Source organism: Quercus robur, chromosome 12, assembly GCF_932294415.1.
Source record: "Quercus robur chromosome 12, dhQueRobu3.1, whole genome shotgun sequence".
Classification (NCBI taxonomy): domain Eukaryota; kingdom Viridiplantae; phylum Streptophyta; class Magnoliopsida; order Fagales; family Fagaceae; genus Quercus; species Quercus robur.
Genome location: NC_065545.1, coordinates 3,985,941 through 4,003,554, shown reverse-complemented (window position 1 = coordinate 4,003,554; position 17,614 = coordinate 3,985,941). Strand labels below are relative to the sequence as shown.

General features: G+C 35.6%; 4 protein-coding genes and 1 long non-coding RNA gene across 13 annotated transcripts in view; 3 read left to right on the top strand and 2 right to left on the bottom strand.

Moving 5' to 3' along the window:
• LOC126709523 (cleavage and polyadenylation specificity factor subunit 1) overlaps nt 1-17,614 on the top strand; it is a 91,588-nt gene that overhangs the window by 11,852 nt on the left and 62,122 nt on the right. The window lies entirely within an intron of this gene.
• The window catches only part of LOC126709531 (ATP-dependent Clp protease ATP-binding subunit CLPT1, chloroplastic-like), a 90,588-nt gene that overhangs the window by 48,105 nt on the left and 24,869 nt on the right, over nt 1-17,614 (top strand). The window lies entirely within an intron of this gene.
• The window catches only part of LOC126709525 (rust resistance kinase Lr10-like), a 58,441-nt gene that overhangs the window by 23,787 nt on the left and 17,040 nt on the right, over nt 1-17,614 (bottom strand). The window contains exon 1 of one of the 2 annotated variants that reach the window (XM_050409805.1): nt 5,647-6,314. The exons of the other annotated variant lie outside the window; for it this stretch is intronic. Coding sequence (XP_050265762.1) covers nt 5,647-6,258 — 612 coding nt within the window. The 5' untranslated portion in view covers nt 6,259-6,314. Of the gene's footprint in view, nt 1-5,646; nt 6,315-17,614 lie in introns of those variants that run through there. 2 annotated transcript variants of the gene reach the window in all.
• The window catches only part of LOC126709526 (rust resistance kinase Lr10-like), a 31,929-nt gene continuing 21,404 nt past the window's right edge, over nt 7,090-17,614 (top strand). Inside the window, exons 1-3 of one of the 5 annotated variants that reach the window (XM_050409806.1) lie at nt 7,090-7,881; nt 16,128-16,154; nt 16,237-17,493. In XM_050409806.1, coding sequence (XP_050265763.1) covers nt 7,218-7,881; nt 16,128-16,154; nt 16,237-17,348 — 1,803 coding nt within the window. In that variant the 5' untranslated portion in view covers nt 7,090-7,217 and the 3' untranslated portion in view covers nt 17,349-17,493. Of the gene's footprint in view, nt 7,882-16,127; nt 16,155-16,236; nt 17,494-17,614 lie in introns of those variants that run through there. The other 4 variants (XM_050409810.1, XM_050409808.1, XM_050409809.1 and 1 more) reach the window with 4 other exon arrangements.
• On the bottom strand, nt 11,109-13,831 carry LOC126709533 (uncharacterized). Its single transcript, XR_007649419.1, has 2 exons — nt 12,656-13,831; nt 11,109-11,556 (listed from the first exon to the last, which is right to left on the bottom strand). It is a non-coding gene; the product is annotated as an uncharacterized LOC126709533 (long non-coding RNA).

Genomic DNA, 17,614 nt, shown 5'->3' with positions numbered 1-17,614 from the left:
AGCACCTCTTCGACTTACTATCCAGTGAAGGTTTCTTGAGATGATCATAATCTCTTTGATATTGTTAAAGGTAAGGATCAAACGATGAAACCTAGTTTCATTGCCATTGTTTTGTATCCCTTTTTCTTTGTTGGTTTTTCAGGGCTACCCATTTGAAAAGGTAGATATATGCAATTATTTCAAAGGATTAATGTCGATTTTTCTATGGGTATGGGGTGGGTGGGTGTGGTGGGGGGGGGGGGGGGGGGGGAGGAATCTTTATTCTCCATGATTTGTTATATGAGTTGATTAACAGTATCAATATTCATTTGTCATGTTTTATTTATTTATTTTTTTTTATTATTGTAAACTTTCGCATATAAGAGTGTGTGGGTTTCTAGTGTTTGTGTCTGTTTGTTCTTTTGAAGTAGCATGTGTATGTGGGTTTGTGTTGTTTCATTGCTTTGCCAGATTAGACCACTTAGTGAATATCCAAAGTAAGCATTTGTTAGTTAAACTCACGAGCAAGACAGAGCTTTATGGGTTGGTTCTTATAAATTTGATTGTGCTAGTATTTGAAATGAAATTAGGAGCAGAGGTAGTAATATGGAATGGTGGCATTTACTGTGGTTTAACTTAGCCATTCCCAAACATTCATTTGTTGGTTGGATAGTTATTCTTAGTAAGCTTTCAACCAAAGCTAGAATTTTGCAACGGGGTCTTCCAAGTTCCAGTGGATGGTTTGTGTGTTTTCTACAGCTCTGGCATTTGAGTTCAGGGACCATTTATTTTTTGTTCTTCTTTTACCAAGAGGGTCTGGGAAATTACAATTAACTTGTTTCTAGTATCTTTTGCTAAGACTGATTGGCAGGATATTACGAGTAAGGGGGAAATAATCTTAAAGGAAAAGGCTTAAGAACAACCCTTTGCAAACTAGCTTTGTGGGCTACTGTTTATCATGTATGGAAGCAAAGAAATTCTATTATATTTTCTGGGAAGGTATACACCGAAGATCAACTTATTTGCATTATAAAGAAGGATGTTCAAGGGAGACTAGAGAGCAAACTTTGCAATTGTGACTCAATGCTTAATCATATCCTTTGCTATTAATGGGGACTCAAATTTGAAATGCATACTACATTATCATACTAGTGACTGATCTATCCTATGATGGAGAATTATTGAAAGCTTGGTATTGCTGGATATCTTGTGGTGCTCTATTATTGTTGAAGCCTGGAGGATCTATTGTTTCACTGCTCAATTGTGACATGTTGCTGTTGTGTTAAAAAGTTGTAATATCTTGATGATGTTAATGTATAAATTTTGTTGTAGATTGTGTTTTAGGAGTGGCCAGTTTTAGATTGATTTGTTGAGATCATGGCACACTGTTAAGGGGTGTAAGCAGTCATAACCTACTGTTTTGTTGTAGTGGGTCTATTATAAACTTTTTTTACAGAGGCCAGTCTTAGTTTTGCTATGGCTTGGTTGTTTTGCCTTGTATTTTGGTTGATTTCTTAGTCAATAAAAAACTCATTAATTCATCAATAAAACTGAAAAAGGAGGTGGTGATGCAAGACAAGGACAAGAGAAGTTGAATGATAAAGAGAAGAAAAAATTATCACAAAAAGGCCAAGGAATTAGAGGTCATATATACTGGTATGTTTCAAATGATGGTATGTGAAAATGAGGAAAATATAAGCTTCCTAATTGAATTGAATGAGAATTCTTCAAAGAAGCAGTGACGAAGAAAGCGGACTTGGATTTTTGTTTGATGTTCTCGTTGTAGGGTACTTTGTAATTTTTTTTTCAAAAAAAAAAAAAAAAAGAATTGAAATTTGTGTTACATAAGGCCTATAAATTTTGTTTGATATTTTGAATCTCAAAACATCACAGGAGTAACTTGATGATGACACATATTTTGAGTGCTAGTATGTTCTTTTAAATTGTGTAAAAGACACATATTTTGGATACTTTATCGTCTCTCTTGATATATAACTTTTTTGCAGTTAAGAACTTCGAAATAAATTTTGTAGTTTGAGATTTTAAATGTTCTGAAAAAACTCATGCATTAGGGTTCTCTCTTTCTATTGAAATAAAACATTTTAGTTGTCAATAGTTGGCAAGACATTTTTTTAGTTGGTTATGATGACAAATTTTTAGTTATCATATTGTCAATTGGATTATCAATGGCCTTTTCATTACCTTATGTATTTATTAAAAAATCTTACTAAAATTAAAATGTAAAAAGTTTAAGAAAATAATAATTGGAAAAAATACTTTATTGATCTTAAATCCAAATCCAAATCCAAATCCAAATCCAAATCGCCTGATGTGGGACTCGGGTGTCAAGCCCAAAGGGTGAAAATCCTGAGCTCCCACCCCTTCGTGACAAAACCGTGAGGGACTGGCTCCCCAAAGCGGACAAAGCTGCTTAATGCGGGAAGTGTTCCCACACAAGGGTGTTTCAATAATTTTTTTAGGTTTCTAGGGTATTATGGTCATTTTTTAGGTTAAAGGGCATTTTAGTCTTTATTTTAGATTTCAGGGTTATTTAAGTCATTTTCTAGGTTTCAAGGTCATTTGGTCATTTTTTAGGTTCTATGGGTATTTTGATAATTTTTTAGGATCTATGGATCTTTTAATCATTTTTTAGGTTTTAGGGTCATTTTGGTCATTTTCTCGGTTATAAGGGTATTTTAGTCTTTTATTTAGGTTTTGGAGGTATTTCGATCATTTTTTAGGTTCTAAGGGTATTTCAAATGTGAGTAAAAATAAGAGAACAATCAAATGTGGCAAAAGTACGATCAGAAGTAATGTTGGTACTGCCCAATGCAATAATGGAACTGTCAAATTTGAGAATAAAAAATAGGGTACCACTGAATGTGAAGAAAATAGAATCAAATGCGATGTTGGTACTGCTTAATGTGATAGTGGAACCATCAAATGTGAGAAAAAAGTAAGGGAACCACTAAATGTGAGAAAAGAACTGTCACACGTGATATTGGAACTGCAAAATGTGAAGATGGAACTGTCAAGTGTGAGAAAAAAAGTAAGGGAACCACCTAATGTGACAAAAGAATAGAATGTGATGTTGAAACTGTATAATGTGAGGATGAAACCGTCAAATTTGAGAAAAAAAGTAAGGGAACCACCAAATGTGAGAAAATAATTGTCACATGTGATGTTGGAACTGCACAATGTGAAGTTGGAGTCGTCAAATGTGAGAAAAAAAAATAAGGGAACCACCAAATGTGAGAAAAGAACTGTCACATGTAATGTTGGAACTGCACAATGTGAGAATGAAATCGTCAAATGTGAGAAAAAAAAATAAGGGAACCACCAAATGTGAGAAAAGAACTATCACATGTGATGTTGGAACTGCACAATATGAGGATGGAACTGTCAAGTGTGAGAAAAAAGTAAGGGAACCACCAAATATGAAAAAGGAACTGTCACATGTGATGTTGGAAATGCAAAATGTGAAGATGGAACCGTCAAGTGTGAGAAAAAAGTAAGGGAACCACCCAATGCGACAAAAGAACTGTCACATGTGATGTTGAAACTGCACAATATGAGGATGGAACGGTCAAATGTGAAAAAAAAAAGTAAAGGAACCACCAAATGTGACAAAAGAACTGTCACATGTGATAATGGAACTGCATAATGAAAGGATGAAATTGTCAGATGTGAGAAAAAAGTAAGGGAACCACCGAATGTGAGAAAATAACTATCACATGTGATATTGGAACTGCACAATGTGAGAATGAAATCATCAAATGTGAAAAAAAAAAGTAAGAGAACCACCAAATGTGAGAAAAAAACTGTCACATGTGATGTTAGAACTGCAAAATGTGAAGATGGAACCATCGAGTGTGAAAAAAAAGTAAGGGAACCACCAAATGTGAGAAAAGATGTGTCACATGTGATGTTGGAATTGTACAATGTGAGGATGGAACCATCAAATGTGAGAAAAAAAAAAAAGGGAACCACGAAATGTGAGAAAAGAACTATCACATGTGATGTTGGAACTACACAATGTGAAGATAGAACCGTTAACTGTGAAAAAAAAGTAAGGGAACCACCCAATGTGACAAAAGAACTGTCGCATGTAATGTTGGAACCGCACAATGTGAGGATGGAACCGTTAAATGTGAGAAAAAAAAGTAAGGGAGCCACCAAATGTGAGAAAAGAACTGTCACATGTGATGTTGGAACTGCACAATGTGAGGATGAAACCGTTAAATGTGAGAAAAAAGTAAGGAAACTACTAAATGTGAGAAAAGAACTGTCATATGTGATGTTGGAACTGCACAATGTGAGGATGAAACCATCAAATGTGAGAAAAAAGTAACCTGATATAGCAGGTTACCTACTAGTGGGTACCGTACCCCCCTTTTTTTTGGGGAGGTACCGTAGAATTACCCATAAGAAAGATGAATTATTATTTTTTCCTTCTAACATAAATTAAATTAATTAATCAATGAAATAAATGACATAAATAACTTCAAATGTCCAGGGCATAATAAATCAACTTTAAGTAACTTTCTCCTGCTCCTTTCCAAAAGAAAAAATAGGAACATGTTAAACGTGCACTACATGTTTTACAACATAAATCTTACAAACTGATATAACAATTAATGTAATTAGTGGATTTCAACGGTTTCAAAAATAAATATTTGAATTGCCTATTAGTGATCGGGATTCATGAATAATACAGTTAGTTGAAACTGAAAAAAAAAAAAAAAAAAAAAAAAAAAAAAAAAAAAAAAAAAAACCCGGCTGGGAGTGGAGAATTTGACAATCCTCCATTGAGACTAACAAATAAAATTTTAATTAAGTTATAGAAAATGTGCAAACGTGCATAGATTCCTAACTCTTTGTTATCGCAGAACCAGAGATATGAAAGGTACAAATTTTTAATGGAAAGAAGAAGCTAATTTCTTAAGGAATTCCATATTTTCCCTTTTCATTTCCTCATACCTAAAAAGTTTGAGATCAATTTGTTGCCCGAGTACATGGTTATTGCTCTACATGTGTCATCATTAATTAGGCACAATTACTCATGCAATTTTATTCCATTGTCCATTCTAAATTATCCTTCAAACAACTTTTTCACATAGAAACCTCACCTTCGACGAAAACTCTGATAATGAAACCGAATCCGTCTGCTTTGATAAATAAATTAGTAACATCTGCGTTTGGAACCTCAAAATTAAAAATCAAATCATTATAATTAAAATACAATAAATATTACCCTACCATGTTAATTAGATTAATCGGTTTTGATATTTGCTATAGAATTTCAATACATGAATGTTTGTGGCGGTGGAGAAATGAAAGAGCTCAGAAAAGAAGAAAATATGCAGAAGGAAAACAGTGGTCAACAACACGGTATGAATTTAATTTATGTCTTTCTTTCTAGCATTGTTTACCCAAATTGAAGCACTGAACGTTGTTCCCGTCATCGAGGTAGCATTCACCAAGGTTCCATCTTCCGCAATAGCTTTTACAAAAACCTGTGAGCCATGAAAGTTCAAAACCGTATACCAATTCGTTGTGGACGTCTGCACAGGAAATATTTGGGTCATCATTTCCTGACCAAGATGTTATGAACATCTGCTCTACTTTGCACAAGTCCACCACATCGGTTGCGTTCGTCCTACCAACCTTAACATATCTATATCTCTTGAAATGAGAAATAGAAGAGTTGGAAGAGTACTCATCTCCATTGTCAATATTGCAAGTAGAAGCGTCCAAATAGAATGGAGAATTCACTGGTTTTTCACAGCTCATCCAAACCACACTCCTTGACAGTTCAGGATAGGGATAAAAGAGGTACTCTGTCCTCTTCGGCAGATAAGTGGTATATGCAGAAGGATATTGACTGAAATTATGGCGATTTAAAGAATAACTCGGGGTGGAGGAGTAATTATCCTTCTGTATACCTGAGTCCACGATCCGGATAGTGTAGTTATTGTAATTGATTTCCTGTACGTAGTATTTTCTTTCAAATAAGTATAGCACTGTATGATTGTTCTCACACGACAGCTCACACCTTGAGTCCCCGCACTTTTCTGGGTCGTTCTTCAATCGAAACGGAAAGCTTATTTTGTGGATGTTGCCACAGGAAGAAGGGGCACAGTAGTGATGCTTAACCTTAGCAGTAGCACTACAAGTTTCATGGAATAGAACAAGAGCAATAAAGGCCGTGAGTACTGCACTCAACGTTAATCCTCCTGCCATTGAGGTAGATGAATTTTTCCGATAGTACATAAACATATATAATAAAAACTTCTTTGTGGTACCGTGTTAAAAATATCTTCCAACAGGAAAGTGAAAATTAGAGTTTCCACTGAATGAAAGTGAAGCGCAATTTCGTGGTAGTCAAACAATTTCAACATCAATATCTGACGTTAGCACACACGTCATCATGATAATAATTTGGATACAGCGTTTTCAGTTTGCGTCCGCGTTTTCAGTTTACGCGTTTTGCTTTATTTATTTTTTTTATTTTTTATTTAGCCGTGATTTTTTACTTTAGTGTACAGTTCACAGATATAGTGTTTTCAGTTTACGCGTTTTGCATTTTTTTAGCCGTTTGGATACAGCTGAAAACTGAAAACTGAAACTGAAAACTGAAAAATACTGTAGCGAAATAATTTTTAAATGTGTGAATAGTATTATGGGACCCATTTTTAATGAAAAAGTTGTTGAAAAGTGAAATTTGTGGGTCCATGAACAGTACACAATATGCTGTGATTGATCAAAAAATTTGAAAAGTCAAAGTTTGCGGCTACTGTTTATTGAACAGTACATAAACAGTAGCCGCAACACCCAAAACGCTCCAAAACGCGTTAAAAAAAAAAAAAAAAAAAAACAGACAAAACGCAAACGCAGAATGTTTCAGCCGAATCCAAACGCGCTCGATAGCGTTTTCAATTTGCGTCCGCGATTTCAGTGTACATCAGCGTACTATTCAACCACTTCTTATTAAAAATGAATTTTATGACATTATTTATGTATTTAAAAATTATTTTATTATAATATTTTTAATTTTCACCTAAATAAATTATATTTAAACGAACCCATAATTAAATTATTCCCACGCTAGCATGCTTGTTATTAATTACTCCAAATTTGTTAGGAATAGGTGAGGATACCATAATAATTCATATACTCTCCATCAAAGTTAGTCTTTTGATATCTGGGAGAGCGAGAAGCCTTTCCAGACCACAGATATGGATATTTCCCTAAGAATAGTTATCCCAACCTTACTGTTGTTTGTGCTTTTCATCGTAGACCTTGGAGAAGGCCACAAATGGTGTCCCGAACGGTGTGGAGACCATGGCCCAGACATCCGATTTCCTTTCCGACTCATCAAAGACAGGCAGCCAGACCACCACGGTGGCTTTGATCTCTACTGCAATGATAAAAATGATACGGTGCTTGAGCTGTCGACTTCAGTAAAAGCCTTTGTTAAAAAAATTGATTACAAATCTCAGTCAATTGAAGTAACTGACTCAGATGGCTGCTTTCCACGGAAAATCTGGGGACTCAAACTCAATTTATCTTCTTCGTCTTTCCAATTCAAAAATGATCTTTCTGACTATGCCCTTTTCAAATGTACGCCAGATACAGAATCTTCTTATTATCTGATTCCTTGTCTTAGTAGCTTTTCAACCCCAGTTTATGCTTTTCCTTCGGAGAGAGACATCGACGACTTGTCCATATTATCATGTACAAAGATGTATAGCGTTTCATCAGTTCCATTTTATATATGGCGTTCTCATTCTCTTCAATTGACATGGTCCGGATCGGAGTGCGGACGCGGTGAAGTGAAAGGCAAGAACTGTAGATTCCAGGAAAATAGCACTGATGTGAGAACTGAGTGCAAAGACAAAGGTACGTATTATTTCCACTTCTATAATCACCCAAGTTCTTCACGTTTCAAGCCAACATGTATTTGATTTTATCAACCTCAGTTAATAAATGCTCTGCGAAGGTAATTTCCTGTAACCAGTCATGGGGTGCTAAGTTGTGTCTCAATTGTTATGAATCAGCCCCCAGGTCACCAGTCACGTTCCACCACGTCGCTGGTGGCTTCAAGGAACCCACCCCATCACAGCTGGTCATCCATTCTTCTTCCTTCTTCTTCGTTTCGTGTCGTCCTCTGTTTCTTCCTTTTATTTTCTGTGTTGTCTGCTCGTTTGAACTTCACTGCTTTGTTAGTTAATTTGTTTTGTGTCATTTTTTAATTTTATCTTTTTTTTATAACATTAATTATATCTTTTTGTTTGTGAACTTCAAGTGATTATTAATTTTTTTTTTCAACTTATTCCCTTTATTAATTTGTTATTCTTAATAATATTGAATTGATATTTGGGCTTAAAAGATTGACCAAGGTTATGAAACCCGGACCGGACCGCACGGTCCGACCGGAAAAACCTCAAACCGTTCATCTTTACGGTTCTTTTAGTCTCAATAACCGTTTTATGAGAAAAAAATAGGGACCTATGCGAACCGCGGTCTGACCTCACGGTTCTGAGAACCGTGATCAGACCGCTTCTCACGGTTCCTTACTTTCCATTGTATCTAACCTCAAAAAAAAAAAAAAAAAAAAAAAAAAAAAAAAAAAAAAAAGAAAGGCAACAAAATGGACATTTTAGACCATGCATGGGTTTTTCGGTCAGATCTGGACTTTTTGTTTGAAAATATTCACTGAAAACTTGTCGGAAGTTTTGAATCTTTCATCGTCGATGGGTCATCTTGTTCGCTAAATTGATGTTTTGGGGGAGATTTTGCTCGGATCTTGTTCGCAGACGATGCAGCTCCTTCTTCTTCTTTGTTTCTTCACTGCTTCTTCAGTTCTTCATGGTCTCCTTCCTTCAGTTTAAAGCAGATGACTTCTTTCAACTTTATTTTTGCTTTTTAGTTTGGTGAGCCTAGCACGTGTGACATGACAAAGCCTTGGAAAATTTCCATCTCATTCTGACTCATTGCCCCTCCAACGTGATATGATGGAGAAGGATTCACATCCAGTGCAATTGCTAGGGTATTGCACGGGGTGCAATACCTCAATTCTCAGCCATAGGTTTAATCTAATGGCTTAAGCTTTTGACACCTCACCAATCCACTCTGGCAATCCGTGTGCTCACTTTTCTTTTCATATTAGCTTCCCAAATTTCAATTTCAGTAAAACACTCTCTCCTCTCTCTTTCTCTCCCACTTCAACCGGTGTCTCTCTCGCCTCCACCACTCTCTCAACACCTCCACGCTTCCCTCAACCTCGTCGTCACCGCTGCCAGCATACTCAACTCAGACCCATCAGCAAATTCGAAGAATGAACTCACTATTTGAAGCCAAATCCCCACGCCTTGTAGAGCGCTTTTTAGACCCAGATCAGAGAGCAAGGTTGGGGGTTGGAGAGAATCGGGTGTAGAGAAGTTGATGAAGCTCTCTCTTCACGGCACAGCCACTAGTCCGGATCTCCATTTCAGACGATACTAGCCTTTTTCTCATCGGAAATCCCTCAAATCACCGCTTCCTACATCGGAAATCCCTAAGCTTCTCTCTCTCCTCATCATCTCTCTTCTCTCTTGTTCCTCTATACTATCTCCTCACCTCTTCTTCAACTCTGTTTCCACTTTCTCTCTACTCCGTAAGCTTTTCTCTCTCATGGGTTCCCTTATTTTTCTTTGGTTTGTTCTTGTTTTCTCTGTTTTATTTGAGTCTTGACGTGTATTTGTGGCTTTTGTAGATTCATTTGGAGACCCCTTTGCTGATATGGGTGCAAATACTCCCGTGTTCTTCAGTCTTTAAGGGTTAGTACTACTATCTTTCTGGTTTTTTTTTTTTTTTTTAATCTGGAATTAAGTTTATCCAACAGTATTGATGTACTGGAAAGGAGTTGACCATGTGATTATAAAACCCTCATAATATCTCCTTTTGGTTGGTGAGAACAATTAATTTTAATCTTAAATGGCTGTATGTTGGCTTTGTGTTTAACTGTATAAGGTTTGGTGAATTTAATTTGGGATTTGGGACCCCCCGCATACCCCACCTCTTTAGCCCTCTGCAACAGAGCAGGGGCTGATTTTTTTTTTCTTTTGGATTGAGTTTGATCCAACAATATAATCATGAACTGTTATTAAAGTTTATAGAGATACTAATTTTATTGTTCCTGTTCTGAAATACATGTATGGGTTTTAATTAGTGAATTTTCTTTTTGTTATTATGTATATGCAGGAACAATATGCTGTGATAGGAGCAATATTCGTTTTGATATTTGTGTTATGAAAGGGGATGTTAGAACACACTCTGCTTCCTCTTCAATCTTCCTTTACACCTCAAGAGACGAATAATTATGGTGATGAAGGGGGAGATGAGGTAATCCAACATGAAAAGATCAGACCATATACATGAAAATGGGAAAAGGGTACTATGGACACCATTGATGAATTAGACCTTATTGCAAAGAAAGAGCATTCTGGTGTAAATCATCATTATGATGTTCGGCATGATGTTCCCGCTGTGTTCCTATGCATGTGATGTGTGGCTTAGTTATAAACTTATAATTATATATTGTAATGTACAGTCAAGAAGCAAGAGGCACACCAAGTAGAACTTAATGAGTAGGTCATGCTATCTGAGGTTGTCGAAGAATTTGATCTTGAAGCATACAATTTGTGGGAATTATGTATTATGAATTTATGATGATGGGAAGAGTTGTTTCTTGTTAACAAAGTGTATATTTCAACAAAACTATTGTTATATGGCCTTGTGGTCAAAGTGTACATTCTAATAAAACTATGTTCATTTTTAGATCAAATTCGTTTCGTCTACTCTCTTGAATTAAATGTTGATTGTAAAATAGGCCAAGCATCCTTTGAAGTCTCTTGATATGTATTCCTTGTTTTCAAAAGAATATGTATTCCTTGTTTTCAAAAGAATGAGTCATGTAAACCTTATAAAAAAAAAAAAAGAACAAAGAGTAATGTAAACACTTCGATATAATTTGTGTTTTTGAGTCATCGTCAATATGAGTACTTGCTTCAAGCAAATTCATACATAAAAAACAATTCCATTTATTCTAGATAGAAATTCAAAATGCATTAAGAAAGCTTATAACAGAAACAAAATTGTATACATTACATATATTCATCAACACAAAATCAGCTACAACTTGAATGCAACAACTTGCTCAGCTATTCAATTTCGTAGCAACAACAGAAAGCTAAAACACAACACCATGTGTTTTGTTTCCATGGAACAAGTCCATTTCATACTTTTTTTTCCCCTCTACACAAGATTTATGGTGATAAATACAAGATGTCCTCATTATTGTTGACAAAGCCGTTAGTTGATTCTTGGATTCCCCATAGCCAAAATTGGAAATGGAATTGGCCAATTGAAATTGATAGTCTTCTTGGTGCAAGAAGTGAAAAGAATCAACCTTTTAACTCTGTTCTTCACCTTAGCTAGAGCCTAGATCCTTCTCTTGTCAGCAGGAAGTGAAAAGAATCAGCCTATTAGGGGAGCATCCCGGTGCATTTCACAATTTGATGACCTCCCTCAAGACTACACAACATGCATATAAAATAGCTTAGCTTAACTTCAAAGTTTCAAATAGATTTTTTGACAAACATTTTCCATGCATTTCCAAATCAACTTTAAAATAAAATAAACACAATAGTAACAAAACTAAGACAATGACAGAAAATGAAAGAAAATCATATTCAAAGTCCAAATTTAAATATAGCATTCTGCCAGACCATTATTCAGCTAAGAAAATCGTATGCAACGACTGTATTAACTGTATTGGTTATAGTTGGTCCAACACCAGCCCCTGCATGAGTATTTTTTGAACTCTATCGAGATGACAAATTTTGGCTCACTTACTGGACAGGGGAAACACAACAAATTTAAATAGGCAGACCATTTTAATGAAGTGGTGGCAGCATACGTATTATGTACATGACATATATATAGGCAGCCTTGGCCTTAAAAAAAATGAGAATATAGCACAAAGGGACACCTATTTAATATATATATATATATAACACATTCCTGGAACTCTAAATGAGTTCCAAAACTTAAAAGGTCAGGCTTATTGGTCACTCATATAGAGCTACTGGCAGACCAGTATACCAACCATCATATTGAGAGAGAGTGATATACTTATCATTCTAGCAATGTAACTAAAGCAGTATGTTTCTGTTGCACATCGAGTGTTGTTATGATTGTCAAAGGGGGTCATACTAAAAGACACAATTGGTGATCTAATATAGAATGAAATTCCAAATGTTAGAGCAAGCTACAGCTATGGAGCCCCCATGGAGCACTAGCCAGAAAATTTGGAATAATGCAATAACATGAGACTAGTTGACATAACTATCAAAAAAAATGAGACTAGTTGATTTAAACTAAAGCCAAGGATACAATGAAATTTAGTACAATCATCAGATCCAGCGTGCAACAGAGGGTAAACAAATGCTCATACAGCAGAAATATCAAAAGTTCCATTGCTACTAAATCATGTATAGCACTTTGAATAAAATGAGTACTTATCTCTCTTGCTTTGTCTATATTCCTCTTGGATGTTTAATTCTAACTGTGGAGAGTTTATTTTCATATATATATATATATATATAAGAGAAACGAAAATAAAGCCTTTCACCTAGGAGAAAGTATATCTATATAAACAAGGTTCATTTGAAACTGTCCCCATATTTGCTTCTTCAGTTTGAAACAATGGAGATCCTCTGGTCCTGAAGCATTTTCAAGTTTGGAGCCAACAACCAGGTGGACCGGTCCAAATATAGAAGCTGCTTCATGAGAAGTGCAAATTCACGAGGAAGTCTCAATCCATAAGATTTACTAACACAAACCAGTGGAGCAGTAGAAAACATTTGAAACAGTAATAAATGAGAATATCAGTAGTTGTGCATCTCTGCATCATGTTCTAGTTCTGTCCTAGACTATAGAGTTGTACATTAAAGTTCAACTTTGAATACGATTTGCTTGGAGTTCTAGTATCAATGTGAAATTGGAATTTCTAAACTTACACATGGGAATTTCAATAATAATTCAAAGTCTCAGTCATAGATAAAAAATAAAAACAAAAAGCATACATACAGCAACAAATATATTTCTCATCGGTAACAAATTCCAATTTCAGAAATTATTATTATGCTAAGAAGCATAGTAATGTTTCAATGAAAGAAACTAAGAAAGTCATAATCTTTAGTGCCTATAAATGAAAGAAAATGATGATCTTTGGTAAAAAAAATCAAGGGAAGAAAAATAAAATTCATAAATCTAATATCAAAATGTTTATATGGCAAAGCCAAGAGACCCATACATACAGCAACCTACAAGCATGTCACTTTTCATGTAATCGTAGTACATTCTGCCATACCCCCAAAAAACCCAACCCAAGCAAAATCACCAGAATTTACATGCATCAAGAAAACCCAATATCAAACTAATCAAAACTAAAACAAAATGGTAACCATGGGTTTCGATCATCGAAGCAACAGTGATGGCAAAGAGAGAGGCTTGGCCTTGTGTGGACTGGTATCGGGCTGCTGTGACAATGGATTGAAGAAGAGGCAGAGAATGGGCTGAAGGAGAAGCAGCTGCGCAAGGAAGAGAGAGAGAGAGAGAAAAAAAATTTGAGTTTGTGAAAAGTTAGGGCTGAAACTGAAACAGTGGGCGGGTGAAATTTTTTAAGGGCAAAATAGTCATTTTGTTATTTGGTGAGGTGTCAAAGGCTTAGGCCATTAGATTAAATCTATGGCTGAGAATTGAGATATTGCACCCCGTGCAATACCCTAGCTATTGCACTGGATGTGAATCCGATGGAGAAGTGAATGAGCCTAATTTAATATTAATATATGATTGTTTTTGAAAGTTTCTGGCTCATTGCCGTGTGAGCCTAGCACGGGTGACATGAGACATGATGGAGAAGTGGATGTGAAAGTTTCTGACTCATTGCTCCTCCCAACATGAATATTAATATTATTATTATTTTTTTACTATTAAGTTAGATTTTGAAACATTATAATAAAATTAGTGATATAAAAATGCATTAAAAAAAGTATTTATTTAGATTATTTTAGTCAAATTTTCAATTTTTACTAATTTAATATTTTTATTTATATTTAAAATAATTATGACGTCATTACGGTTCGACCTCGGTGCGATCTCAAAAACCTTGAACCTCTCTCTTTTACGGTTCAATGAATAGTCCGGGTCTGAAAACTTTGAGATTGACATACTAATTAAGATGAAAGACTTTTAGTAAAACTCCCTATTATAGTATTATGTGTTAGGAGGAGGTATAAATTATACTTTGCCTAATATTGAATAATTACTACATGTGTCTCAAAAGAATTTGAATAGGCTGGTAGCTCATCAGTTGGTACCAAACCTCGGGGTATCAACATAAAATTTAGCTAAAGTTTAATGCAAGTGTGGTTAATTGATTAATTAAGGAAGTCCATTGCTTAGCACATTAGACCTCTTAACATCCTAAACATGAAAACAAAGTTAGAATGCAGTATTACCTTGCTAATAAGAATAATTATTTAGTGTTTTAGGAGTACAATAATAGCATGGTACTTTAGTACTTTACTAAATACTTACTCGTGTCTCAAAAGAACTTGAATAAGCTTGTAGCCCATCAGTAGGGATGGCCATGGGTAGGGTATGGATCGGATATACCCATACCCTACCCGAAAAGCTTACCCATGGATGCCCGAATATCTATACCCATTAATATCCATACCCGAATCTTACCCGAATATATTATCTATGGATATCCATACCCTACCCGAAACTCATTTATTTTATTTTTTAAATCCAAAACATTTTAACTTAAAAACTAACCAATAGTTTTATCACCCTTCCACGTGTATTTTTTCCCACCCTTTGGTCTGTTACTGTATATATATATTATCTCCTCAACCAAACAGAAACTTAGCTCCACCTTAGTCATTAAAAGAAAATCCAAAAGTAAAATCAGAACACAAAATTTTCTGAGCAAGCAAACAAAGACTAAGAGAGAGAGAGAGAGAGAGACCGTGGAGAAGGTTGTAAACGCGATTGAAGATTTGGAGGAAGGTAAGGGCGGAAATGACGGCGACGGGAGTGATACCATTGTAGCGTGGAGACATAGTGGAGATGAGAGAGAGATCAGCTAATCTGACCAAGGTGGAGTAGCGTGATTTCGTTCTTCTTGATGATCCGCCTCCATCGCCGTTGCCGGAGCCGGCGAATCTTTCCGATAACAGAAAGAATCCTCTTCATCGAAAAAATGGCGATTTCATTCCTCTACAATCACATCCGACGGAATCACCATCTTCACCACCTTCGACGAAGAAGACGACGGCTTCTTTTCCATGAACTTCTTCACCATTGTGGCTAAGTTGGGATTTGAAGGCTTGGATTTGGTGTGGGGAAGACAGATCAGACGGCTTGGAGGACTTGACATTTGACAACGAGTGCTTCCTTTTTTTTTTATACAGAGTGCTTTTGTCTTTTGACGACAGAGTGGGGTTTTTTTTTTTTTTTTTTTTTTTTTTTTTTTTGCGGGTCGGGTTTGGATAATATCCATACCCTACCCGAAAAATTCGGGTAATATCCATACCCTACCCGGTTAAGCTCTACCCATGAAAAAGCGGGTATTACCCGAAACATTTGGATCGGGTAGGGTTGGATATCCATTACCCAATGGGTATGGCCATCCCTACCCATCAGTTGGAACCAAACTTTGCAATATCAACATAAATTTTAGATAAATATTAGCATAAGTGAGGTAATTGTTTAATCGAGGAAAACTCGTTGCTTAGAACATTAGACCTCTTAAAAGCCTAAACATGAACTCAAAGCCTAATTATTTAGTGTTTAAGGAGCACCACGACTTGGAACTTCCTCATCTCACATAATAATTAATCCTACTAATTAAAATTCATGATGGAATCCATCATTCATGTAAGAGAAGAGAGCATCACGTCGATGTATTCTAACAGTACCATATTATTTTTTTACTAATAGCAATAGAAATTTTACACACAATTAATTTTTATTATTTATTTTCTCTTTTGAGATATGTAATAAAAAGCTAATCATATTAAAATATTTTACAGGTACATTAACAAAAATAGTGATAACTGGTGAGTTCTTGTTGGCCATTTTTGAAAATTAATAGTAAATTATTTTTTGTTTTTTAGACTCACGAATATGTTTAACATGCAGGTTCCAGCTTGGGGTCATTTCTTTTGATACTAGTAATCTATGCACTCTACCGTGTCTATCGCTATGACAAAACAGAGAAAGAAAATCAAGCTAGGATTGAAATGTTTTTGGAGGATTACAAAGCTCTCAAGCCCACAAGGTACTCGTATAGCGATGTTAAAAGAATTACAAATCAATTTACTGAGAAGTTAGGACAAGGAGCCTATGGAACAGTATTCAAAGGAAAATTTTCAAATGAAATCCATGTAGCCGTGAAGATCCTGAACAGTTCCAAGGGCAATGGGGAAGAATTCATAAATGAAGTGGTAACAATGGGTAGAATCCACCATGTTAATGTGGTTCGCTTGGTTGGCTTCTGTGCTGATGGATTTAGAAGAGCTCTAGTGTATGAGTTCTTACCAAATGATTCACTAGAGAAGTTCATTTCCTCAGTAGATTCTAACCGTTTCCTTGGTTGGGAAAAGCTACAAGACATTGCTCTCGGCATAGCAAAAGGAATTGAATATCTTCACCAAGGATGTGATCAACGAATCCTCCATTTTGATATTAAACCTCATAATATTTTGCTAGACCAAAATTTCAATCCAAAAATTTCTGATTTTGGTTTGGCCAAGTTGTGTGCAAAAGATCAAAGTGCAGTGTCTATGACCACAGCTAGGGGGACCATGGGTTACATTGCACCCGAAGTGTTCTCTAGGAACTTTGGGAGCGTGTCTTACAAATCAGATATTTATAGTTTTGGAATATTGTTGCTTGAAATGGTTGGAGGTAGGAAAAATGTTGATGTAACCATGGAGAACACTAGCCAAATATATTTCCCAGAATGGATCTACAATTTGTTAGAGCAAAAAGAAGACCTACGAGTCTATGTTGAGGATAATGAACATGCTAAAATTGCAAAGAAACTCGCAATTGTAGGACTCTGGTGCATCCAATGGCACCCAGTGGATCGTCCTTCAATGAAAGTTGTGGTCCAAATGTTGGAAGGAGAAGGAGATAAGTTAACCATGCCTCCTAATCCCTTTGCATCTACAGGCCCTACAAGAATCAATGTAAGTATGCCTGCAAGGCGTTTGAACCAGGAGTTAGAAGTCATCCTAGAATCAGAGTAGGAGTCCTCGACAATCATAAAAGTTGCAATCATTTTGTACTCAAGGATTGAAATTATTAACTTTGTGGTCAATGTAGGGACTTCAAGTTTTCTTATATCAGGTTTAAGCAAAATTGTACTTATAAAAATGTATTGCTTAATTCCTATTGAGATAGTAAAGAATATACAATTAATTTTATTGTGAAATGATGGAAATATATATGATGGTGTCATAAAAAACATCAACTCCTGAACTCGTCCATATGTCTCGTCTAACGAAAGGCAAGC